Below are 27,777 nucleotides of genomic sequence, written 5' to 3' on the forward strand. Positions count from 1 at the left end.
CCCCCCAAGTATATTTAACACAATTTTTAATTGGGGAAAGTAGATTTGAATTATTCTGATTGTGAAAATTATCTCAACTGGAGGAAACTTCAGAGGCAGGGCATTCCCTTGTGCTAATAACTGACAGGTTGTCTTCTGCCACCAAGCTGCAAACGAGCTGAAGAACTGATTGTAACAGATTTGTGGATATTATTACTTCAGGAAAGGAATCTTTCATGTAAGCACAGATACATTTTCCTATTTTGTATGTGTATTAAAAAAGCTATTTTTTTTTCATCCTAATCCTGGGCTCTTCATAGGAAGCATAACCTTAAATTTAAAGTATTAATTGATAGAGCAGGGGCGGGCAAACTTTTTGGCCTGAGGGCCGCATTGGGTTTCCGAAATTGTATGGAGGGCTGTTTAGGGGAGGTTTTCTCTTCTCAAACAGCCAGGCATGGCCCGTCCCTCGCCCCCTGACTGCCCCCCTAGGACTCCTGCCCCCATTCAGTCCCCCTGTTCACCGCCCTCTGACCACCCTCCAAACTCCCCTACCCTCTATCCAACCCTCCCTTCCCCCTTACCATGCTGCCTGGAGCACCAGTGGCTGGCGGCACGGCTGTTGTGCTGCCCCAGGAGCTCACAGCCCCGCTGCCAAGAGCATTGCGCCAGCGGCGCAGTGAGCTGAGGCTGCGGGGGGAGGGGCCGGGGGCTAGCCTCCTGGGCCAGGAGCTCAGGGTCCGGGCAGGAGGGTCCCGCGGACCGGATGTGGCCTGCGGGCCGTAGTTTGCCCACATCTGTGATAGAGGCAGGCATTTAAATAGGTATTTTAGTCTGGTAAATTTGGTTCAGTTGTCTTGTAAAGCTTTCTGGAGAATATAGAAGGTGGCGTACTTTGAACAGACATAGGAAACATTTACTTGCATAAAACTAACACTGAGTTTAGCAAACAACCCCCAACTGTTGGACATTGTTTCAACATAGACCCTGTGCTATAGAAAAATCCATTTGCCTATTTCTGACATTCTTACAGCATATTTTTATCCATCTGGTCCAAATATTAGATAGCTAAATCAAAGGTGTAAATCTAGAAGATTGAAAACAAAAATTGTATCATGAAATTTTTCTCTTCTATGAACAAAAGACTGAACTTTGTCAGGTGAAATATTTCTAAAGATTTTTGAGGCAATTCAATACCAATTAAAAGAATGAAGCTGCTTCAGCATATATCCCGTGTGTCTGATTCTTGGTGATACCTCATTAGTGTGTGGTGCTTTATAGCCTATACACATAAACGCTTTCTTGTGTGATTCTATTTAGCAGCATTCAAAGAAAAGGGGAAACTAAAAATGTTCAGTTTAAGGGGAATGGTACCTCATCACTGCATGTGGGAAAACACATCATGGTATACATCTATTAAACATGGAGTTTGTTCCTTCTGGCTATGCCTGATCTGTTGAACTCTAAATGCCATTTTAGATATTGTTACACTGCAATTTTAAGTTTTTGATATTACATGTAATAAAATGAGTTTACTATTTTTAACCCAAAATTACTCCTTTCCACTCAGTAGTTTAGTTGTATATTTCTATAATCTACCTGCTGATTTAAAAAAAAAAAAAAAATTCTTACCAGACTCCCGAATCTTACTGTTCTGCTAAATAAAATGCAGGAAGTTCCCTAAAGTGATACCGTCCGTTTAAAAGCACACTTCAGTCTGAAATTTTATTTCCTTTTATTTACAGGCATCACCTAAAACAGCTATAACAGAAAGCTTTGTTTGTGAATAAACTCTCAGATAGCACTGAACTAAGCTCAACACAGTTTATTTGAATTTGCTAATTTAATCTGGTTAATTTTTTAACCTACTATATCAATCCTTCCATAGTTCTTCAGTGTCAGCAACTACAACACAAAGCAAAATGACTGCATTCCACAACTCTTTGAGAACAAAGTTTTGTATAAATCAAAACATCGCATCTATATAATTAGATACTCTCAAAATGTTAAAATGAAAACTAGATCCCTTGAAATGTCACAAGATTAAATTGAAACTCTAACCGTGGATCTCCCTAATGGCAACTCCTGGCGGTCCTAGTAATGAATTGTATTAAACCTTTGGGATCCCTTTTTCACTGACTCTGCCATACAAATTTTCTCACTTCCTGGACAACACAGACTTCCAAGTATGTCAGATAGTAACTATTGCCATCTTGGAATGGGCAAAAAACTTTTAGACACAAAAATGAAATTGTCCCTTTAACCTGGGTTTAAAGTTTTTAAGGACCCAATTCTGCCCTCTCGGTTGAAGAGAAGGCTGAATAGGCTTGTGGCAATTACAACAAAAGTTAGTAATTGTAGCCCAGACTAATCCCAGATGTAATTCCACATAAATCAATTCATTCTTATATGTATGGAAAAAAAATTCTAGCGAACCTGTTCTGAAGATTTTCTTGTGTTAAAGGTGTGAAGTTTTTCAACAAAGTTATGGAAAAGGTGATAGTCACCATGTTTTCACGTGTTCTGGAACAATACTGTAAATGTGAAGATGGGACAAAACCCAATAATTAAACCATTTAACAGCAGTTGGGTGTACCTAATTCTGACAGTCATTGTCAGCAACAGTGCATTTTCCTACTGTGAATGGTTCCATAGAGGCTAAGACTGTTTTCAAGGCAGCACAGTGAGACAGTGACAGAGATGGGACTAGAGTTTAGGATTTTTGGCTCCTAGGTCTATGCTCGGTCCACTAGAACTCACTGTTTCCATGATGGAACACATCAAGTTAGTTTGCTGCTAATCATTCTTAACATGATACAAAATTATCTCTGTTTTAACACATAACCAAATAAACAATTAAAAGTAGGTTTCAGAGTAGCATCTGTGTTAGTCTGTATTCGCAAAAAGAAAAGGAGTACTAGTGGCACCTTAGACACTAACCAGTTTATTTGAGCATAAGCTTTCGTGAGCTACAGCTGACTTCATCGGATGCATTCGATGAAGTGAGCTGTACCTCACGAAAGCTTATGCTCAGATAAATTGGTTAGTCTCTCAGGTGCCACATGTCCTCCTTTTCTTTTTAATTAAAAGTAGATGCACTTTCCTAAAACCAGGTCATATCATTTAACTATAGAATATAAATCACTTGGAAGCCAGCTACTTGCCATTGCAATTTATATCATACCTTTAACTTTTCCCCCACCATTTTACATTTCTCTGTATGTTGCCAGGTAATTAAAGACTATACATAGACCTACAGCACAGACTTCTGCTACTTGAGGTACCAGACTAACTGATAACAGTAGTCAGGTTGTCTTCCTCTATGTGGTGAAGACAGTAGGGCGAGTTGAAGCAGACATTTTTCCAGTGGATTTCACAGCTATTTGCTGGCAGAAGAAAAATTTTTAATCTTGGGGTCTATTCCACGTTCTGAGTGGAGTGGTCCCTAGTGGTTACAGACATACTTGGACACCCCCTTTCTCCCCCGCACATAGACACTTCTGCTTCTGGTCCCTCCGACCTGTGTTGTCTCGATACCTCCTTCACCCTTGATACCCCTACACAGGCCTGGTTCTAGTTTCTTCTGTATTCCAGTCAGGCTGTTGCCTCCTCCTTGCTGCCTAGGTACCAGCAGTGGAGAGCATCTCCCTGTTCTCAGTTTCTGTGCCTGTCCCCGTAGTGGCTCCTGGCTGCAGGAAGCATTTACATGGAAAGTTCTGCTCAGCCTTGGGCTGAAGCATACTCCAACCAAATGGAATATTTGTAGAATTTAGCTGCCAAAGTCTAGAAAGTCTCTACTGAACATATGTGAACTTAAGATTTTTCGGAGGCTTACAACTTAACCAAATTTGGGTGAATATGCACTAGTATGGCAGAAGGCATATCCCTGCTAAATGTCAAGTCCCTGCTCCAAAGCATAGAGCTTCTCAATTAAACATCTGAGGGTTTTTTTGAAATTGGGAAAATCCTATTTTTCCATAATTCTTCTGAGAAATGCCTGAGCTATTTTTGCTGAACTTTTCAAAAACATTCTGTAAGGCAGACTACCCGCTTTGAAAACATCAGCTCAAAGGGTTAGTTTGGCAAAGTTTTAAGCCACTGAGAACTGGGTCTTATAATGGAAAGTGTCAGGCAGCCATAAGTGTAAGTGATTTTAGTAAAGAGGAAATAATCAGTGAAGGCATGTTCCAAACTATGTAACTCATGTTTGTGATTTTGATCTGAACAGTATGCAAGCCCTACATTCAGTTAAGTATTACAATACTGGTAAAATGTACTGTACTTGATGAGATATGAAACCAACGTCTTGGCCAGTTGTGGCTATTAAAGGTCCCGTGGTATTTTTCATAAGACATGGGAAATGAACCCTGGTGTCTTAGCTATATTCAAACTCTGCTACGACCCTTACTACCCTCAGGTAGATACAGTATTTTTCATGTCCTCCAAAAATGTTGTGTAGTATCGCTCTTTGCTGTGTAACAGTGGCTTTGTGTCAGAGGTGGCTGCACTCTAATGGATGGTAAAGTCCTGCAAAACCTTACCTGTGACTCTTCCTGTGGAAGTCAATGGGATTATTCCTATGGTTAAAGACTACTCATGAAATAGACTACAGGCCAGATCCTGCAAGCCGTCAGTTTGAGTTGCTGATGTGCTTTGGGATCCTTCAATTTTAAAGGTATTTCACTGTATAAATGTGTGTTCTAAATTCACCTGATTGTAAACTATTTTTGCTGTATTCTAATGAAAGATAATGTGTTTTGTAATTTCTTCCAATTGAAGTGATTGTGTCTTGGGAATTCACAGGGTCAGCGATTTGAAGATAGGTGCCCTAGTAGGTGTTGACAAATATGGAAACAAATACTATGAAGACAAAAAGTATTTTTTTGGTAAGTATACTAAACTGAATATCCTAGTAACTTCATATAGTTTATCTAGATTCTGCTGGTGAAATGGAAATGAAATATATTGCATGGTTTCCTTATGCATGACTTGTATGTATTTTTGATACCACTCCCCCTAATTCAAACACTTCACAAAGAAGTTGCAGCCAGCATCATAGTGGGCAGATTTAAGCTAATTGGAGTACCTTAACTGTGAGTTTCCATTGATTTAAAATGATTAGGTTTCTTATTTAATCTTAACTGTGAACGTCATGTCTTTTTAATGGTGTTTTCCCACTAACTACAGCATTCCCTTAAGATACTGATAGATATGCTCTCAATTTTGACTTCTCATTAACCTTTAAGAAAAAAAATTGGTTTGGGAATTTTTTATTTAAAAATAGTCATAATTTAGGATTGTGGAAAGGTGAAGTTTAGGGAAGCATTCTCCTTTCCTGATCATTTCTCTGAGATCTGCAAAAGGAGACCCAGGTGCCTGTGCACCTCCTCAGATCCCTCCTAAGAAAGGAAGCCTATCTTTTGGGAACCTTTTGGAGAGGCGTAGGAGTTAGGGCTCTGCTTAGGTAAGGTACATCAATACCCTGGTGAATCTTAAAAGGTTTGTGGGTGGGAAGGTCAAAATCCACCTCTTGCAAGCATCAGTCTCCTAAACACCCGGGAGGTTTCTGGAGCCTCCTTGAGTGCAAACACTCCAATTGTCTTCCCATGCACAGCCTCGGTAGGATCCTCTTCCCCAAAGAAGCTAAAATAGGCTTTTTTAGGACTTATCTGCACATTGAGGTTTTTGGGAGTGAAGTGGCTTTTGATGAGCTTCCTAAGGGTTTCAGATGGCTTTCTGGCTTTAGGAGGCCCACAAGAAGGGGGGCAAATGCCCTCTGTCATCTTCCCCACAATTCCAGCCCATTGCTCTATCGAGAGCCTCCTTAAGCAGTAGCTAGCTTAGTCTCATGATGGTTGGGTTCCCTTTTTGTGTATCGTAGATGTACAGGAGTGTGTGTAGGTTTGTCTACAGTAGAGTTCTTGAATTGCCAGTTAGCTTGTTAGCTAATGTGTTTGTAAAGTGTCCTGACATTTACAAACACTTGTTCTAAGTGCAAGTTGTCAGTCACCCATGGTAAACAATCAGTTAATGTGAGTTAAAAACTCTAGTGTAGACAATTAGCAACCCCTCAGTTGCCAGCAAAGAGTTGCCATTATCTAGCAGTTGCAGATAAGTGAATGGCCAGTTTGTGGAGCTGCAGCCAGGGAAGAAAGCGGTGGGGTGTGCCTTTGCTGGCTGCAGCCCTGCAAACTTGCCTGCATGAAGTTAGTAGAAGGGAGTAGTGCTGCAGCCCAGATGCTGGGGCTTTCCACAGGGAGTGGAGACACTGGGGTCCCACAGAGCTGCACAATACTGCTCCCTGTGCTCCCCAGGATTTAAGGCTCAGCACATCCCTGCGCTACCTGCCTTGAGTGCAGCCCAGTGAGCACAGGGAGAGTTACCATGAGGCTCCAGCGTTTAATAGATTAATATACATCTATATTAATCCAAGAACGTGTGTCCATAATGGTAAATAATCTGTTTATTAGCAAAAATAAGCAAATAATAAAGAGAACTGGCACTCACGCTGAAACAATAGGCAGTTAGCAGCTCTATGTAGGTTGCTCTCTGGCAGAAGCTACAACCTCTGTGTCACTGAATGTCCACACTCCCTGTGACCTTTGGTTTCTGGCTCTGGTCTAAAGGGGACATGTCTATGGCGGCTTCCACTCTTTCATAACTTTGCTTAAGTTTATGTGCTGAAGGTCTTGGCAAGATGGTCACAGGGATCTGAGAGAGACATAAGGGCCCTGGAGCAGCTACCCAGATTTCCAAGCAGCCCTGTTTAGGGATGGCCTGCTTGCCTCGTGTGAGAGTGGCCAAAAAAAAGTGAGGCAAATAAGCTCTGCCTCATTTTTTGTTTAAATCCTGGCTCAGCTGTTTTTATAAATAGAATTGCTTCCTGGAATATTTTGACTTTGATCTGAATTCAAATTTGAGGGAAATGGCTGTGCTGAGTAACGAGCTTGCAAGTTTCAGAATTGATATTGCATCTCTTTGGGAAACTTGGCTCTCAGACGGCTTTATAAGGGAGAAGGACTATGCTATTTCCTGGCATGGCAAACCTGAAGGAGTAAGGAGAGAGTGTGGTGTAGGTTTTGCTATCAGAAATGAACTTATGTCATTGTGTGAAGGTCCGATGGCAGTGTCCATATGTATCATGATACTTTGTGTAAATCTAGAACTCATCCGTGCATACACCATGCTCTGTAAAAAGCGATGGTGCCATTGAGCAAAAATAAAATATTGCCTCTGGTGAATTGGGGTTCTGTCTGTACAACATGCTATTGAACTTTTAACTATAATTATCTTCCATTTTTTATTTTGGGAATAATTATTTTTAGCTAATACAGTGTTGTTTGTCTAATTTAAGGTCGTCATAGATGGGTTGACTATACTACTGAAATGAATGGCAAAAATACATTCTGGGAAGTGGATGGAAGCATGGTGCCACCGGAATGGTAAACCAACTAGTCTAATAATAATAATCATTTTGTGTATGTTGTATGATTGCATGTTGCAAATTCTTCTACATAAATACTTAGTTATAAAGCAGATGGAGGTAAATCTGACCTTAAGGCAGCATAGTTTTCCTGGACTCTGCCTTTCTGTATAGGGTGAAAGTCTTTCTGGCCAGATGACTTTTATTTTTAGTTAGAAAACGTCTTAGTTTATGGGTTTGAGAGCACAAAGGGAGTGGCACCACTGAGTTTCCAGGGGAATGTTTCTTTAGAAAAAGGGTCTCCCTTCATGAACCCAGCCATGTCCCCAGTCTTCTCACCCCTCCAGAACTATGGATCCCCAAACATGCAAGGTTACAGCGCTGACGGGAACCAGGGGCACATGTGATTACAACTGAAATAACTAGTGATAACTATAGTGACATAGAAGAGTTGATACTACTACTGGGTGTACTGAGACTCTGGTTAAGGCCCCAGTCCTGCAAGCTGCTCAATAAGGCAGACCCCTGTGCCCACACAGAACTCAATTGAATTTAGGGGGGTCTGCTTAGGTACCAGAGGCTGCCCATGTGGGAGAGCTTAGAGGTTCAGGGCCCAACTTGTTAAATGCCTCTGGGACATGTAGGATCTTCTGAAAGTCAGAGTGGGCTCTCTCTTTGTATGGACAAAATATGGACCCTATTACCGACTGGGGCCTATAGGCAAATAACTTAAGCTTTAAAATTAATCTCCCCACTCTCCAGGCTTCCATCTTCTTTCATCCCCTATTCAGCCAAAAGTGGAGGAGAATTTATGTATGCATGGAGAGTCCAAACTGATTTTTAAGAAGGTGTGCATACGCTAGTGCTTGACTCCTTTTTAAAAAAAGTGTCTGAACTCAGGGCAGTGGGAGGCCCCAAGGGGCATTGCGGGAGCTGGGTGAGGACCCAGAGAGCTGGGGGTGATTCTCTGCAGAGCCTGTCCCATCCCCACCTCCTTCCTACCGGTGCCTAGCTCCTACTCCCTGCTGGGAACTATGCTGTCCAGGTGTCCCTGCTGCCCAGCTGTATCTCTGCCCCAGGCTCATAATGGCCCTCACTCCCCTGTCTTGTCCTGGCTGCGGCGTCCCTGGTGCCCTCTACTCTCTTGCCACTGAGCACCCCAGCCTAGCTCCAGCACCATCACCTGATGGCTCAGAGAATGCTCTGCAGCTAGTGAGGCAAAGGAGCTGCCTGGCCCACAACTGGCAAAAATACCAGTATGCCATTCTAGCTTCCCCAAAAAATACTGGAACACTGTTCTGGAGTGTTCCGGCATGATTTGAGTTTTGTGTATGTGGTTACCTCCTGAGGAATAGCTGCATTATAAATTTTGTGGGGTGAGGGAAGCTGGGTGGAAAAACTCATTTCCCTTGTACACAGTGTAGGTTTTTGATTAGGTTTTAGTTGGGTAATTGTATTTTGTGCATATATCAAGTAAAACAGCTTTAAACTTTATTGAAGTAATGGAAAACACAGTTGCACAGCTAAACTCCATAATGTCACTGCTATATTTTTTTCTATCTTAAAATGAAATTTCAGAAGAATTAAATGCAAGAACTTACACAGTGCAGTTATAAGTTTTCAAATTTGAACATACACTTTTCCCAACTTTGCAAGTTCAAAAAGCAACATTAATTCAGTGTGTATGGAGTATTTTAAAATACTGGTAAGAATATTTTTAAATTGTATACTTAACATATTATGTCCAACGTGTTTTGAGTTAATGTTTCTACTGGAAACTTAACACAAGTCTGGAAATACAAATTTGCACAGTATTAATGTAGGGTTTTGCATTTAATACAAAACAATTTAAACCAACATGTCAGGATAGATCATTCAGTCCATAATCTGAGGCATTTCTGATCAGCTACATCACAAATTGAAGATAACATTCTGGGATTTGCAAACATGAGGGCATTTTTCTGCAAATAGAAGTCTTCTATTTCAAATCCTATAGTTGGTTTTGAAAAATGGGCCAAAAGAAGTTTTTCTGTTAGCACATAAATCAGTTGTTGGCCACTCTTGGTAATCTGTTTAATAAATGCTTTGCTGCCAGCAAAAGTTTTGGAATGTCTCACTTTTGTATTTACTGGTGTGTACTTTTCATTGTTGGGTATACTGATCCTTTTGATTATGAAGGCAGCTTTGCTGAAGACTCTTTCCCATCTCCCCTCAGAGGAAAACAAAAAAGGATTCTGCATCCCTGCTCTTGCTGGTTAAGGCACTGTGCCACTAGTCATCAGTTCAGTGCCTCTTATTGAGTGCAGTGATTACCTTTATTTCTCTCACTTAGGCTGTGATTCTGCATCGTGCTTTGTGTAGAATCGGTAAACTGCCCTTGCAGATCACAATGTAGGATCAGGGCTGTAGCTCTCTATTCTTCTACTGGGAAATAATATTCTTCTGAGAACTGTATTTGGGCCAAATCTCTGCATTGCCTGGGAATCCCTATAATCCCCAGGTCTGAACCAGCACTGGACTGAGCAGCCTGGCCTGTACCTAACATTTTACTGCTATTTCTGAACCAGGCATTCACAAAGGCATTCATCCTTACTCTCACCAAATTGACGTTATTGTGAGCCCCTGTGCAATGAAGGGGAAACTGGTACTAACTTTGTTCACTGTGACCGAAGTAGTGCCTCTGCACTCTGTCACAGTGATATGGGTGAGACTTGTATGGCGAACGGGACTGAGAAAATTCATTGCTGAGTTTTCTGGGACTGTTAGTATTGCTCTGTGTTGGACTTCATCTATTTCATTTGCAGCAGAGCAGAATAGATGTCTGCTTCGTATGGAGAGAGTCATGAGAACTAAATCATTTTGAATAAAACAATTTAGTTTTATCTGGAATGTAGGTTTTCCCCTCTCTAGCAATCTCTCCCATATATAATGGTATCACCAGTTAGGCTGATGAAGTGGGTTATAGCCCACAAAAGCTTATGCCCAGATAAATTTGTTAGTCTCTAAGGTGCCACCAGGACTTCTCATTGTTTTTGCTGATACAGGCTAACACAGCTACCCCTTTGAAACCTGAATAATCTGTTTCCTCTCAAATAGTCTAACCTATAGTCTAACCTCTCAAATAGTCTAACCTAATAGGCTTTCTAACCTATTCATAGTGTGGTCTGCCTGAGAAGAGTCATCCTTGTGCTTGCATGACTTTCAGTCTTCTGTTGTTTTTTATTCCTTCAGTACTGTTATTCAATACTGAAATAAGTAATGTACATGGTTACCTACATACTAAAGAGTCCAAAGAACCAATGTTTGTAGTCTAGTCTAAAATGAGATGTCTGGATAGAGATTAGTGAAGACACCAAGGTTGCTCTCAACTGGTACCTTTTACGATGACCAGAACTGAACATGTTCTCCTTTATGGATTCCTATTAGACAAACCTGAAAATAAATTTATTCTGGCAGTTGTTTCCAATGGGCAGATAAGTATAAATGTCTTAGTTGCCTCTGTGATATATGCTCTGAAACTTCCCATTACAGTTCTGTAGCTGTGTAGAACTTGTATTGGTACAGCAGCTTTGAAGGTTTATGCTTGTATTAAATCTGCCCTGAAATGAGGACCTTTTATGTCGGGGACTAGATTGCACAATGGGTTAGGTCATGAGAAATGAGTTTGATGGTCTTGCCCCAGTCCCTATTTATGCATGTCACAAAAATCACTGCCTAATGAATTCGGCACAATTGGCAGTCTTTGCTGAAATGCCTGTGAGTGGGTAACTAGAGAATTGCAGACAAAAACTAAAGTATAGTGGCAAAGCTGTGTAGGCAATTTTGCTGTGTACATGCTGATGATACCAAGCTGGTTTGAAGTCTGCCCCATCTGTTGCTTACTTTCACAAGCACTGACTTCACTCATCATTTTACTGTTTTGGTTTTCTTTTGTAAAAAAATCACTTTCAAATGAGGGCACATTTTTATGTGCTGAACTTTCTGTGGGTTTCTGAATAAAAGTAATAGGAGAAGATACTTTTTACTGTCTGTTGATCTATAAATTCTTTTTTCATTGCATTGGGTTGCCTAGTATTATTGTTTAGTCTTTTTCTTATCCACAGTCCTAATCAGTATGTACATTTTTTTGAGGGTGTGGAAATCATCTTGCTGAGTTTTAGGCTTTCCATCTACTCCTTCATCCCAGGCCAATGCTTTGCTCCTTGACACTCCATTCAGTTTGCCTTTCCATTGGCTGTGATTGCATCTTCTGAAGGTAAAAAAAAGTTTACAATAGTGTATTGCTGCCTCGTGTGGTCTATACATCTCTATTCCTAGATACAAGAAGCATGATTTAAAGGTTTCTTGTCCTGGGTGGCCAGTTGTATTATTTGAACCTAGCCACTGATGTGGTAGAACAACATTTCCTGTTGCTCAGCTACTGTCGGCATATTTAGCTTAAATTTGTATACTCTTTGCCTTTCATATATTTAAAGAATATCACAGAGCTAGGTGGGCATTGCCTTTATTTAATGTTTACCACTACTTGAGTGATTTATTTATATATGAAGTTTATACTTCCATTGTACAAAATATTGCTGCTGTTCATGTATTACAGTGTGTATAAACTGTAATTACATCCAAAATAGGGATTCTGATGCTAATATAAATTACCCCCTGGGGATTAATCAAATAATTTGACTTTAGAGCTGATAACAGGCACAGCTGATTATCACAGATTTACCAGCAAAGCAAGATATAACCAGCAAATTAAAATAAGATAAATACATTTCAGAAATGGGCCAATTAAGAAAAATAGGTTAAGGCACATAAATCTGACTCATTTCTAAATGTGATTTTAAATTATTTAGTTTAGATGTGTTAGATTAGAGGTTTTTCTTATTTAAATATTACACCTACCCTGTGAATGCCTGAATGTCATTGATGTATCTGGCTTATTTTAAAAACTGTATCTAAATATCAGTTGACTGTTTGATTTGATTGACACATTAATGATCTGGAGGATGATGTGGATTGCACCCTCAGCAAGTTTGCAGATGACACTAAACTGGGAGGAGAGGTAGATACACTGGAGGGTAGGGATAGGTTACAGAGGGACCTAGACAAAATAGAGGATTGGGCCAAAAGAAATCTGATGAGGTTCAACAAGGACAAGTGCAGAGTCCTGCACTTAGGACGGAAGAATCCCATGCACCGCTACAGACTAGGGACCGAATGGCTAGGCAGCAGTTCTGCAGAAAAGCACCTATGGGTTACAGTGGACAAAAATCTGGATATGCGTTCACAGTGTGTCCTTGTTGACAAGAAGGCCAATGGCATTTTGGGCTGTATAAGTAGGGGCATTGCCAGCAGATCGAGGGACGTGATCGTTCCCCTCTATTTGACATTGGTGGGGCCTCATCTGGAGTAGTGTGTCCAGTTTTGGGCCCCACACTACAAGAAGGATGTGGAAAAATTGGAAAGAGTCCAGGGGAGGGCAACAAAAATGATTAGGGGACTGGAACACATAACTTCTGAGGAGAGGCTAAAGGAACTGGGATTGTTTAGTCTGCGGAAGAGAAGAAAGAGGGGGATTTGATAGCTGCTTTCAACTACCTGAAAGGGGGTTCCAAAAAGGATGGATCTAGACTGTTCTCAGTGGTAGCAGATGACAGAACTAGGAGTAATGGTCTCAAGTTGCAGTGGGGGAGGTTTAGGTTGGATATTAGGAAAAACTTTTTCACTAAGAGGGTGGTGAAGCACTGGAATGCATTACCTAGGGAGGTGGTGGAATCTCCTTCCTTAGAAGTTTTTAAGGTCAGGCTTGACAAAGCCCTGGCTGGAATGATTTAGTTGGGGATTGGTCCTGTTTTGAGTAGGGGGTTGGACTAGATGACCTCCTGAGGTCCCTTCCAACCCTGATAGTCTATGATTCTATGATTTCTTCACTGAGTTATGGAATTGCTTTCTGCAAATCACCAGAAGACTTTAAAGCTTGCTGGTTTTTAGCTGCTAAAGCACAGTGCTTCCATTTTAATAGGACATCAATGGCATCCTACCTTTTCTAGTGTGCTCTCACTTGCTGCAGCAAAACTCCCTAAATTGAGTAATGCTGTATCAATTTCAGTGTATTGCTGGCATAATATAGTTGGAGTAAAATAAGATTTTGAAAATTTCAAGGGATCTGAATATGGGGAGAAACATGGTGAACCAAGATGGGTATCTTTCTGAATTGTCATCTATTACTAGTACAAGGACTATGAACACACCAAATAGAATGTAAAGAGATGATTGTCATCTTAGTCACTTTGTTCCCCAGCTATTTGAGAGGTGATCTCTGCTAAGTGCTTGAGAAAACAAATACCACTTTAGGCATAGGGAAATAGGAATGTGATGGTGGTTCGTCGTGTTTGGGTGGAATAAAGTCAGAAAGTTCGAACAATATTTATTTTCTCTTGTGGTGGTTTTGGAGTTGAGACTGAGATGAATAATGGATTCTTATGGACTTTAAAATGGAGTGTCTTAAATTATGGTGATTGTTTTATGCACATTTCAGTGAAGGGTGGGTAGGCGAAAGTTATCTATGTAGTTAATACATGTTACTAACCCTGCACAGCGTCATGCTGTGTTTTCCTGTGCAGACATAGTCTAATCATATTAGACTTTCTTTTGCTGTTTTTGAGATCATAATCTGATTTTGTTTTCTCCAACTGTTGGAGTTTTGCTGGTCTTAGAAGGAATGATGTGCTAGTCTAAAATTAGAAAGGGTCTCCGCCAATGCAGAGTTTTCCCTATTGTATATGCAATAGAACTGTCATATAGGTGCCAGGTTCCCTCCCCAATTTACTGAAGTTTATCAATTTCAAGATTAATCTTATTTTGGAATCCTACTGGATTTTTGTTTACTATTTCCTCAGACTGAGTCACTAGTCATTTGGTAGAAAAATATTTTCTTAGAATACAATAGTTCCATAGATCAGAGTTGCACTCTTGTGTTTAGGTAGTATTTATAGGTCATCTAAACCAGCGATGGACAAGCTAGTCCTCCTGCTATTGCAGAATTGTTTTCTTTTACTATATATTTTAGTTCACTCTACAGTCTAATATAAAATGTTATAAGCAGTGATGCTCTTATTGTTTCTCTTGGGGAAACAGTTTCCCCAATCTAATAGATTTCCTGCTAGGAAACTCGTATGTGGCATATTTTTCTCTTGTACTTTTTCTGATGAGAGACCCGATGTACCTTATGGCTTGAACTTAAAGTCTGCAGGAAGATTCCTATATTTTGTGGTACTTCAGTGACTCACTCATAATTTCATACCATTTTAGGTGCATTTTAAAAAACTGAAGTTTCATTAACAAAATATGAGAGAATAAAATCTGTAAAATTCCTTTATTTTGCTGTTCACTTCAATTTTACTAAGTCCCTAAATTTTCAGTATGTCAGTACAAAAATCTGTGGCAATAAGCAGCATTGGGGTTTTTGCAGCTGTACAGGAAACAAATGGGCCTTTTGGTACCCAGGAATGTGTGGAAGGTGGTTTAGGATTGTGCGATAAGCATATACACTCTCTCTCTCTCTAAGGTACTTATGTTGTCCCCAGTACTACAGCGAACCTCCTCATACCCCCTCCCTCAGTGTCCATATCATCTTTGGTTCACAGACTTCCTCCGGCTCTCCACTGACCCTCTGCTCCACCTTTGCATGCACCCAACCCTCCTCAAGGCCGCTCCAACACCCCAAACCCAGGCCCGCTCCATCTCACGGCTTGGTATTTGGATGGGGCTTGCACATAGGCATGGCGTGCTCTTCCCCTGTGTGTAATATCCTCACACACAGCAGACGAGCCTCCACCAGGGACTGTTATCAAGCAAAATGGAAATGATTCACCTCCTGGGCTCACTGCCATCAATACCCCCTGGACACTATATCCATTCCTATTATACTGGACTATCTCTTCCAACTGAGGACGTCAGGCCTCTCCCACAGCTCCATACCAGTCCACTTGGCAGTGCTCAGTGTTTTCCTCCCCCCAATAGATGGTGCCTCCATCTTCACACACCCAGCCATTGTTGTCTTCTTTCTTTCTGCCTGCCTGCCTGCCTGCCTGCCACATTTCCTTGTGAGGGTCATGGCAGCAGTGTGGAGAAGAGTAGGGAAGACCAGACCTCCCTTTTTCCTCCACAGCAGGTTCCAGCTGCTCTTTGGGGATTCCCAGGCCAGCTGGAAGATATCATCCCTCCAATGTATCCTTGGTTGGCTTCGGGGCCTCCTCCCAGTGGGACATGCCCAATAGAGTTCCAAAGGAAGCCTCCCACCGGGCATCCTTATCAGGTGCCTGAACTGCCTCAGCTGGCTCCTCTTGATCTGGAGAAGTAGTGGCTCTACTCTGAGGCTCTCCTGAATAGCCAAGCCCCTCACCCTGTTTTGGAGAGTATGCCCAGCCCCACTGTTGAGAAACTTCATTTCCGTCACTTGTACCTGCGATCTTGTCTTTTCAGTCATTACCCAAAGTTCATGACCATAGGTGAGGATAGGGAGGTAGATTGACCTGTAAACCGAGAGCTCCGTCTGAGAACTCAGCTCCCACTTCATCACCATGGATCGATACAGCATCCGCATCGCTGCCACCACTGCACCAATCTGCTGGTCAATCTCATGCTTCTGCTTACTGTCACTCCTGAGCAAGACCTGTAGATACTTGAACTCTTCCCCTAGATACTTGAACTGAATCTCTCCTGAATTATGGATACTGGGACCCACCCCTGGAGTCAGGCCTGGGGGTGATGTTAGGGGAGTGTCTGGTGGCCAGGCCACCCATATAACCTAGCTAGGCCCAGTGCAAAAGGCGATGTGGATCTGCTCCATTGGCTGACCTCCCATGAGGTAAAGGGTAAGGGTCAGGTGCAACTCCAGGATGACAGCAGGAGGAATGGACCACAATGGATTGGCCCTCTGCAATGGAAATCCAACCACTATTTGCTTACTAAAAGGTCTGCTCTACATCTTTCCACCAGTACTCAAACCTACCCCTTCTTGGGACCTTGACATAGTTCTTTCTGCCCTCATGAAACCACCCTTTGAACCCCTCAGCGAGACAAGTTAACGAATTAACAGCCATGGTGGCCGATCTCCCTTACGCTATCTTCCACAAAGACACAGTCTCCTTGCGACGGCAGCCAATATTCCTTTTGAAGGTGGTGTCTGAATTCCACTTCAACCAGTGCATCCATCTCCCAGTCTTCTATCCCAAATCCCATGCCTCCCACAGGCACAAAACGTGACACACTCTTTACTTCTGGTGTGCACTAGCTTTCTAACTCCAACGAACCCCTGCCTTTCATGTTTCACCTAAGCTCATCCATACCTTGATGTCTCACTATCCCATCGCCTGGCAGCGGCTGCAGGTGCAGCCATAGGCCACTCCGTACTACAGAGTATACTTTCTCATGAGTCCTAGCACCCAGCTCCATGTTGATCACTGATCATTACTCACCCACATTTGGAATCCATATAGGGACCATCATTCGAAGAAGAGGAGGAGGTTACTTACCTGTAACTGGAGGTTCTTTGAGATATGTAGTCCCTATTTGAATTCCAATACCTGCCCTCCATCCCCTGCTCTGTTGTGGACTACACTACTTAGCAATAAGAGGGATACTGGAGCGATGTCAACCTATACAGCCTCTCATAGCCTCGGCTGCAGACAGAAGGGTGACACACAACGCACATATGGGTCAACAGACACTGCTACAAAATTGCTTTGGTGCATGGCGTGCATGCGCACCCACGTTTTGGAATCTAAATAGGGACCACACATCTCAAAGACCCTCCAGTTACCTCCTCTTTTCCCATTTTCTCTTCACGTCGTCCCCACTCCCTTGGATTAATTCTTCATAATATACACACAGTATGAACCTATCTGTACTCTTGCTCAACTCCTCAACTTCTGATGAAAGAACCCTTATTTCAGAAACATGAGGAATTGCTACTTTTGCTTTAAAACTGCTGTTGCTGCTGGAGTCTTCCAGAAAATAATGATAAAGCAAGGGATGGGGAAGAGATGTCAAAGAATGAAAAACACTTTTTTTTTCCAGAATAGGAACGGTAGAGTTTCATCCATTTGCTAACTCCACAATAAACTACATGTTTTGTGACTGAGTCTGACCCTACTGCAGTCCTATTAGCTGCCATGGTTACCACCCTATTACTCTACAATAGAATAGTAGCTTCCACCAGCGCAACAGAAGTGAAATGAAAATGGAAACAAGGGGGAGGGGGGGAAGGTAAATGCAGACAGAAGCCATCATCAATTAATCCTAACAGAAATAAGTGTGGTGTCAATTTCATTTCTCTCTGTTCTCTTCTCCCATAAGTGGGCAAAAACACAAAAGAGTAATTGGAGATAATCTCTTTTCTGTCCGCTTTCACTGTAGTCAAAAATTAAATCCCAGATTTGCCCTCCATTACAATATTTTACATTCTGTTAATGCATTGTAAATATGATTCACACACTGGCTTTAATAAACACCTGGCTGCTCTTTTATCTAAATGCAGAATTGCATTAAATGCCCTACCATTGTTAATTTTATTTAATTTCTTGAGAAAAATGGCATGGTCTTTTGAACCCACACAAGTGGTATCTCAGCCTTGCAATTACAAGTACTATATTAACTACAGTGTTATGTAGTCTTAATACCTGTTTGACCACTTGTATGTTGCATACTTGGCTCTAATCTCTTGTGGCTTCACTTTGAACTATCCTTACTTTAAATTTTAAAAGAATATAAAAATTAAGTGCTACCTGATCTTAGGGAAACTTGACTGTTTTTAGCTCTTCAAATTAATATCTATTTCTCTTTCATCCTTAATTCATCTAAGCAGAGTTCTAGAGGCCTGACTAGCCCTAGGCTGCTCTGCAATATGCTGCTTTTCTTCTAGTATGTTTCAGGAAACTGTCTCAGCTTTTTAAAAGCTTCTGTTTGCCCTCTTGTATCTCCTCCTGCCCATATAACTTGTCAATTTCTAATGCAGGTTTAAAGTGATTAGTCATTTTTGGGTCCTTTTATATTGTTTCATATAGAAAACCCATCAGGAAAGAATTTGCACAGAAATCTGGCTACATCTGAGGTACATTATCCAATGTAGTTCATAAAGAGCTTTCCTTGAGGTCTTGGAAATAGAGTATACAGACTTTTTTGTATTTCAAAAGATTATTTGAGGAGACTGCTGAGGAGAGGTCTTCCCAAAATAAACAGGGTGGGTCATTTTCCACTTTTTCCACAGGTTAGCCTAAGGGATACCATTAAAGTAAGAGCCTTACTTGAGACAACAAAATTAGTCATCTAAACACACAGTAGTGTGTCATTTTGGTCTCGCATGTATAGGTTTCATGACTGTGCTTTCAAAGGAAAGCTGCAGTGATTGTTTATAATACCTTTAAACAAACAAAAGTGTACTGAATAAGATACTTGAGCTTTCAAAACAGCTTGTAGAAATAACTGTTTGTGCTTCAGTTCCTCTATAACTGCACAGTGCTGGTGTGTCTCTGAGAACTAATGGTTTTCTTTATACTTCCAAGCAGAAAGTCCATTATGATGTGGGTTTTTAAATTATTGAACTTAAGTGTTAAATTTGAACTGTAAAAGTTTCATGCTGATCTTCCAAAGTTTCCAAATATCTAGGTAGCCTAGCAGTGATTTAATTATTTCAAAATATATTTAATATATTTTTAAAAGATCTTACTGATTTACTCCTTGATTAAAAAAAGAAAAGGAGTACTTGTGGCACCTTAGAGACTAACAAATTTATTTGAGCATAAGCTTTCATGAGCTACAGCTCACTTCATCGGATGCATGGAACACTGCAGTAAAGTGAAGCTCGGGAATAGGGCAAAACTTGAATGTTTTCTAGTTTTCTGTGGACTGAGGTACTTAAGAGACTATTCCATGAGTTTATCAGACTATTAAAAAGTATGCATATCACACACCCATACAGATTCAGATGTTAGACATTATGCAACTTTTAAATGACACGGTCAGCTTGAAATCTAGTCACTTTAAAATGAGCTAAAATAGGTTTCTTGTACTGCACCTGTCCAGGTCTCTCTGCCAATATTTGTGGTTTTACAACCACATTCCAATCACTTTTTTCACCTGTGGCTCTGCAAAACTCCCACAAAGCCATTCAAGAAAAGGAAATCGACACGCAACAGTGTTAGATATAAAGTAAATAAACTGAAAAATATTTTTTTAATTATATTCTTAGGGGTTATTACTCATCACGTTAGGTTAAAAGTAGTGTGACTTCTACGGTGACTGTACACTTACGATTGTCAGCAGAGCTGAAAAGTGAAAATACAAAATATTCTGAAAGGTACTGATATTGGAGATCTATCAGTTGAAAACTTGACAGTTCCTTTCCTGTGACATACATTCATGAACTGCCATATCTGGGCACAATTATTTCGCTTGTGATTCCAGAAAGAATGGTGGAGTCCCCTTTTTTTCTTCCCCTCTTTGTCTGACCATGATTGAGTACTGAAATGATAATGTGATGTTTTATTCCGTACCAGCTAATTACCTCTGTACACAAGTTCATACAAATGAAATATGGCAGTAAGGGGAAAAAACATGAAACAAAGTTCAGCACCTCGCTTGTTTATCCTATTGTCTATAAAACTGTAACTAAGTTGGCTAACTTCAAAAAATTCTACTTTCTGATAAAGTACTCTTTAAACTGTGTGTTCTGTTCTGCTTCCTTGTTGATGTTCCTGAGGGTCTTTTCTTCTAGGCAGAAACAAATTCACTATATGGACAACCAGCAAATTAGAGTTTGCTTAAGGCTGCGAGGCAAACCTGCAGCTAGACCAGGGCTGCTTACTCGGTTGCCCACCGGGGGATGCTAGTTGTCGGCTCCTTCACGGAGCTGTGAGCACAGGGCGTGTACCTGGTGCAGTTCACAACCTCCTCCGACACCTGCCCCACATCTACGTCAGGTGTACCAGGTTTCAGCCCCTTTTCTGACTCCTCCAAAACCACCTCCTCAGGTTCTGGCTTCACTTCTCCGTACACCTCCTGATCCATGAGCCCATGAAGTTATGAGACCTCCTTGTCAACCTCCTCCTGGTACAGGCCAAGTTGGCCATCCACCATAACAGGAGGCGGAAACTGGATGAGGAGGTGCTCTGTGACCGTGGGGCCTATTTCTGATCCTCCCTGAAGTCAACTCTCCAGGCAGAGTTCCTCTGGGCTGCATCCACTGGCTCCCTGGATGTCTTCAAGGAGCAGTGGGTGCTGTCTGGGGTTTTCTGCTTGGTGTTCCCCCTCTGGCTCCCTCCTTTTAACCCTTTGACCCTCACTCCTATCCCTGTTTTCTCATTTGTTGTCTCCCAAATTCACTTAAGACCTGGGTCCTGTAGCCCCTCCCCTTAGGTTGGGGGGAGCAGCCTTTAGATGTGGGCGCCCATTCCCCTGGAACCTCAATAGGTACCATGACTTGCCATTCAACAGAGCCTGCAGTGACCCATCTCTCTGGCATGCAGCAGCATATACCCAGGCAGGGCCTGGGTCAGATAGTATTTCTCTGACCCACACCAGAGCTGTCTGTGCAACTGCACTTCTTAGCCAGGAACCCTCTTGCTGACTCAGTGTTAAACTCCCTGCGCTTCCAACTTGCCCTTGATCCAGTTCATGCCCAAAACTTGTTCAGTCTTGCTCATTCCCTACTCAGACCATGCGCCAGCCCTGTTATTGATCTGCTCTAGCCCTTCACCCTGCTGCTGACCCCCCAGACCCTCAGACTGACTCCCACCCAACTTCGACATGTGTTTGGATTCTGATTATAATCCTGATTTGGCTTGTCTATGGACTGTGATCTTGGTTCTGACCCGTGGACTGTCTCTGACCTCAGTTTCCACATAGCCCTCAGCCCAGTCCTGACTTTCCAGTCCTCTTCAACCCCTGAACCTATTCTTGACTACAGCTCTAACCACCAGGCCTGACTGCCGTGATCCCAGAGCCTGACAGTAGCCATATCAAATTCACAAACTAGGAAAAAAGGTTTTTTTTTCTCTGTTATGATGATGATGATAATAGGTGTCAGTTAATTTTAGAGCATACAGAACTTTCAGACAGAAGTATAACTTTCAAGTGGATGGTTTTCCCTTAGGAGCCTTTGTCTATATTAAACAACTGCAAGTAATAGCCTACTTTAAACATCTTGTTAAAAATAAAATTAATCTTCCCTCCAGTTTTGTATTCCATTAGCAAGGACATTTAGAAATGAGGGCACTGTTTACTGTACCTTTACTAGAAATTTAAATAATTTTCCAATCAAATTCTAGCTAACTTATTCTTAGCAATTTTTAATCTCAATTTGGACTCTTTAGTTAAGGGTATGATTCTGAGATTTTTGATAAGTCTAACTGATTTTGCTAAAAATAGATTTTAATATCTCCTATTAAAGAGAGAGGACTTTATTTTAAATGCATGGCTAAGAGCAATTTGACTGAAAAGGCAGTCTCTTAGCTGAGAAGCGTGCCCCAAAGCTGCAAATCCCTATAGGGGGATGAACTCAATTATATAAATATTACTTTTTCCATTCCCTCCTAGTTTGATCCTTTTTGTGATGCTACATGAAGAGAAATGGCAGATACAACTGGAACAGAAGACCTTTCATATTTAGGTCAAGTGACAGCTGACTGGCAAAAACCTCATTAATTCCACACCAGAAAGCTTGCCAGCATAACTGATAATTTTGTTATAATTGTACATATTACATTTAGCATTAAGTATGAAAATATATGTTCAGGTTTAAAGATTTTTGGGGACTGGAATAGGGACAGACTGAAAAACTTATAGTTTATATACTTTTTTGTTTTTTTTTTCAATAGGTTACTATTGAAATTTTTTCACTTGCTTAGATTAACGTAATTTGCACAGAGGAGGCTTGGTATCATCTAGTTTTATAGGCCAGGCCCAGGGATAAACACTAATAACTTCATAGTTACCCAGAAATAATTATTCTTTGAATGAGAATCCATATACATATTCCACAGCTAGTGACCATGTGTCTAGTGTGCACTCATCTGAGAACTTTCAAGTTAGCAGTGCCTGTGCTCTTCAATCCCTCATGCGCTCAGTAATGCTATAAAAGGCAGAGCCACCACCCCTACCTTCAGTACTCTCTTGCCATGATGGTGTGTGTCGGAGCAGCTCCATTTAGAGCCACTTGCCTCTTTTAGTTGGCCTTGTGAGTTAGTCTTTTGGGGACTGTCAAGACCCCCCATTCATCTACAGTACTGGGACCATCTTTAGTTCTTCGTGGCAGACCACAAGTCCCCAGGCTTAGAGCACTGCCCATCTTGTGAGGCTGTTATGCCTTTCCATGACAGCCACACAAGATGTCTCTTCTGCCTCAATGAGGGACAAATATTCTGAACCGGTGCAAGATCTACAGATCCTTTTCAAAGTGGACCCAGAGTTTAAGGGAGTCTCACTTGAGGGCCTTTCTGCTGGAGCAGTCCATGCATCCAGATTAATCTTCTGACAGTTGGGGTATCAGAGGTCCTCAAGGCTCTCACCTGAGGCTTCTTTGAAATGGTCCAAGGTACCCCTCAATTCTGCCTCCATACTGAGAAAACACCAGGATCAGCCAGAGCAGAAGTCATCAGGCAAGAAGAAGCACAGAATACCTTCTCCAAGTTTGGATGTTAATCACGAGATTGTCCTATATCAAAGGTGCTTCAAAGCTGAGAAGATCTCTAAGCACAGGAGCCAGCATGACCTGAGGTGACCTAGATATGCTGCAGCTCTCACCTACCACTGTATCAGCTATACTGGCATCACTGGTACCAGCTCCACTTCACAAGGTGCTGACAATAGCACAAGCAGGACCACAGGCTCTGTGGCCCAGGATCGGAGTCTCCCCCTGCATACATATGGAAGCCTCCTGGTGCCTTCCGGGGTCCTAGCACTGTTGCCAATGCCACTGTCCAGATTCCTGGTTCTGTTTTCACCTTTAGGAAGATCTTATATTACCCTCAGTGCCACCAATGCTAGGGAGAAGCCTCCTGGGCAATGGCAACTGCACTTGATGATAGTTTTCATCATGGCTGTTCTAGGCAGTTCTGAGGAAGGTACTGACCACAACCAAGGACCTGCCTTTGAAGGTTGCTTTTTGACAGGACAGGTGAGGTATGAGGTTGCTTAAAGACTGTCGGGCCATACTCAGATCCCTGGGGGGTCTATACTCCAGCCATCATGTCTCAACAGTTTTACAGGCAGGCCCACTGCTACCACTATATACCACCTGAGTGTGCCAAAAGAGGCAGAAAGCTTTAAAGAAAAACCCCTCAGAAGGGGCCACCACATCCCGCTGTCCCTCCTCCTCTGTGTTAAGGCAGCAGATTTGACTCCACAGCCAAGGACAACATACTACTCTCTACCCATCCCTGGCCTTCCCCTCTTTTGGCAACCATCTGGTGCATTTCCACCACGTTTGGTCCAGCATCACTTCAGACCCTTTAATATTGGACACTGTAGAGAGAGGTGACATAATTCAGTTCCTCTCCTGTCCCCTCCCTGTCCCTATTTGGGGACCCATCTCACGAGAGTGCTTTACACTGGGCGGGTCAGTCTAAGCTCTTGAAGCCATAGAAGATGGCTCCTTTGATCACTGGGTTAAAGGATTTTACTCAAGGGAGGGTTTATGAGCTATCCTGAATCTACAGGGTCTGAACACGTACCTCAAGAGGCTCAAGTTCAAGATGATGTCCCCAGTATCCATCATCCCATCCCGAGATCAGGACTGGTATGCTACCCTCAATCCCCAGGATGCGTTTCCACACTCTGATATACCAGGCCCACAAGCACTTCCTGAGATTTGCAATAAGACACTATCCTTACCAGTACCAGGTTTTGCTGTTTAGCCTCTCAGCAGCACCCAGAATATTTATGAAATGCCTGGCAGCAGTGGCAGCCTACCTCAGAATGAGAGGTGCCCAGGTATTTCCCTACCTCGATGACAAGCTAGTCAGAAGTCACTTGGAGCCCCTGGTGTAGGCCTTTACTCTCTCGCTGAGAGCATGAGGGACCAACAGTTTCGTGTGCTGCCCCCACAGACACTGCTAACTGGAAAGTTATCTGCATGTGCACTGGACAATGTAATCTCTAGCTGTGGAATATGTATACGGACTACACATCTCAAAGAACATCCGTTACTGTACAGTCTTTTTATGTTAATCACATTATGCAGTCAGCAAGCATTTATGTGGAGAGGTTGTGTCTACGTCAAATCATTATCCTGTTACCTCAAAACTACTTATTACTGTGCTTGAAAAATAAGGAAGGCTTTGTAAATGGCATTGTAAACAGTACTGCAAGTACAGTAGTTTGTACACAGTCTTTTGATATTATTTGAGTCCTGTAAAATCTCCTCCAAATACAAAGCTTCTGTTTGTTTGTTTGTTTTGTTTTATTTGTACTGCCTGCCTAGAAGCAAGGGCCCAATTGTGTTAGGCATTGTACAAACCTATAACAAAAAGATGGTTTTTACCCAAAAGAGCGTATAATCTAAATTTTAAAATGAGACAACAGATGAGGGGAGCACAAGGGAACATTGAAACAGTTATGGACAGTGGAGTAAGCCTCTGAGACCATACCCTGTCTCTTTAATCAAGAGTTTTTTGTCGGCATCACAACATAGGTGGGTTTTAAGTAGAGATTTAAAGGAAGAAAATTGATAGTGTAATTCTGTTTTTAAATGCTATTTCAGCCAAACATTTATTATTTTTAGTTTCTATTTACATTAAAACTAATAAAGATGTCCAAAAATAGACTGATAAATTAATTGTAATAGAAGGTACTTCAAAATGCTGTTCAGAAAATAACTCTATGGCCTCACAAAAGAGACTTATCTTAATTCTAAAACCTCAGTTATCCCTGGTTTTTAAATTTAATGGAATCGATTCTTTCTAATCCAAATGTGATCTGAAGTCTGTCCTGCATTTTGGCTGGTGGAAACTAGAAGGTAAACTACCAGCAATCAAATTATTAAAAATATATTCTGAATGACTACTTACCACAGCATAGTGTAATATTTCACAGTGGATTTAAAATCTAGTATATTCTCAGTTGTTCTGTAATGGAACTCTTATCTATCTAATTGACTATTTGATAGGAGACTTTAGCTGAATACCGTGAAATATGCCTTTTTGAATATATCAGAATAGATTAAAGTTTTAAAGCCTGAGTTCCAAAACTAAAAGCCAGATATTAAAAAAGTTTCAGAGAAAAACTCTTCCAATTAAGGAAGAGGATTTATTATAGGAGATCATATAGCAACTTTTTAATAACCAGTATATATATATTTTTCTCTCTTCAGGCATTGTTGGCTTCACTGCATAACTGAAGACCCTCCAACTACTCATCCACCAGCTGCTCGTAAATTCATTTGGGAGAACCACAAATTCAATCTGAGTGGCACTCCTGGGCAATATGTCCCTTTCTCTACAACGCGTAAAAAGATACAGGAGTGGGTCCCACCTACGACTGCTAACAAATAATTGAAAAGCCTGACTTGCCTAAAACTAGGTTCTCAATGTGAACTGTACCTTCATTGTTTGGTTGGTTTAAAATAAAAGCCTCTGACAAAAGTAAAAGTTCATTTTTTTTATTGGGATTGAAGAACATTTTTACGAACAAAAATAGGGAGTGTTTAAGAAAAAAAAAGTGGGTAAAAGGCCAAGTAAAGAATATAGTGTTACCTTCAAATATCATTTTTATCAGATATCTTCATGTGCTTTTTTCTTCTCTGTGGGTTTTAAGTAAACCTTACTTTTCTAGTATTTATTACATCAAACTGTTGCTGTGACAGTCATTTCTCCTCTTTATAATATCCAGATAGATTTGAAATACAGTAATGTTCCTATGAGGCTGAACATACAAATAATATAATGGGGCAGGATAAGGAATAATGGACCATTCCCAACACTATACCTAAGTAGTGCTCCCAGGACTCCTTTCTAGGAAGCCATCTCTTAAAAATAATAATAATAATTATATTGCAAGTGAGAAAGGAGTGCCAATAAAGGATCTTAGCTTTTTCTTTATGAATACTTTTGGTATTCTACATATACGTACGTGTGTGTGTGTGTACATGTACACACACATTATGCTATAGCATGTAATGTAACAATATAAAATATTTTAAAATTTCTACAGTAATCTATATGGTGGAAGTTCATCAGGAGGAGAAAGAAAGGGCTGAATTAATGGGACAAATTTTCATACGCAGACACTTAGGCTGTAATTTACATTTCTGTATCCACAAATGTGCATGCAATGCAGAATTTTTGGACTAAGCCTTTACTGACTGCTTTTGAAAATTTGTTCCAGTGTATCCACATACATTAGTGGTCATTACATAGATGTCCCAAGGTATTGTCTGCTTATACATGGAATATTGTTTGCAATGTTGTAGCTGTGTTGGTCCCAGGATGTGAGAGACAAGGGTGGATGAGGTAATATCCCTTATTGGACCAACTTCTTTAGGTGAAAGAGATAAGTTTTTGAGCTCCACAGAGCTCTTTTTCAGATCTGGGAAAGGTAATCATAGTGTCACCACTAAAGGAAAGGTGGAACAGATTAAGCATAAGGCTTTAATACGTTGCAAGAAAATATTCAAAATGAAGTGATCAGTTACCACCTCTGTAGTCATAGGACTGACGATTGACTATGAAATCCTTAACAGATATTGCATTCCTCCACCAAGAGGACAGCTGTACAGTCCCTGAAATCCATCCACCAAATAGTGATCAAAGCAGCAGACAAAAAGGTTTCCATCATAGTTCAACTGAGATGACTGTCAGTGAGGCAAACTGACAACTCGGACACCACCTATTTTAAAGAACTCAAAGAAAAGGGCGGGAGGGATAGCTCAGTGGTTTGAGCATTGGCATTCTAAACCCAGGGTTGTGAGTTCAATCCTTGAAGGGGTCATGTAGGGATCTGGGGCAAAAATTGGGGATTGGTCCTGCTTTGAGCAAAGGGTTGGACTAGATGACCTTCTGAGGTCTCTTCCAACCCTGATATTCTGACACCACACCACAATTCACCCAGGAGTTCAAGGATATCATCAAACTCTTCCCCAAACAACTTCAAGAGAAGCTTTGTAACTTCATCCCCCAAGGATCTTCTACATGCTTCCCAAGATATACTAACAAGGAAATTTAGGAAGACCCATCTGGCTGTGGCACTCTTACTGAAGGAATATCTGTACTCCTAGAAACCATTCTCAAACAACTCACCTCACAACGGGGCAGTTTCTTCAAGGACACAACCGACTTCCTCCCGAAATTCCACAACATCAACAACCTCCCTCAGAACACCATACT

The 27,777-nt window shown here is 41.3% G+C and overlaps 1 protein-coding gene across 1 annotated transcript in view; it reads left to right on the forward strand.

Annotated features, from left to right (window-relative positions):
• NDUFA12 (NADH:ubiquinone oxidoreductase subunit A12) overlaps positions 1-26,043 on the forward strand; it is a 35,949-nt gene extending 9,906 nt beyond the window's left edge. Inside the window, exons 2-4 of the mRNA XM_084610278.1 lie at positions 4,783-4,865; positions 7,334-7,421; positions 25,767-26,043. Of these exons, the coding sequence (XP_084466404.1) occupies positions 4,783-4,865; positions 7,334-7,421; positions 25,767-25,947 (352 nt within the window). The 3' untranslated portion in view covers positions 25,948-26,043. The remainder of the gene's footprint in view (positions 1-4,782; positions 4,866-7,333; positions 7,422-25,766) is intronic.
• The last annotated feature ends 1,734 nt before the right edge of the window (positions 26,044-27,777 follow it).

The sequence above is a fragment of the Lepidochelys olivacea genome (genome assembly GCF_965140295.1).
Source record: "Lepidochelys olivacea isolate rLepOli2 genome assembly, chromosome: 1".
Classification (NCBI taxonomy): domain Eukaryota; kingdom Metazoa; phylum Chordata; order Testudines; family Cheloniidae; genus Lepidochelys; species Lepidochelys olivacea.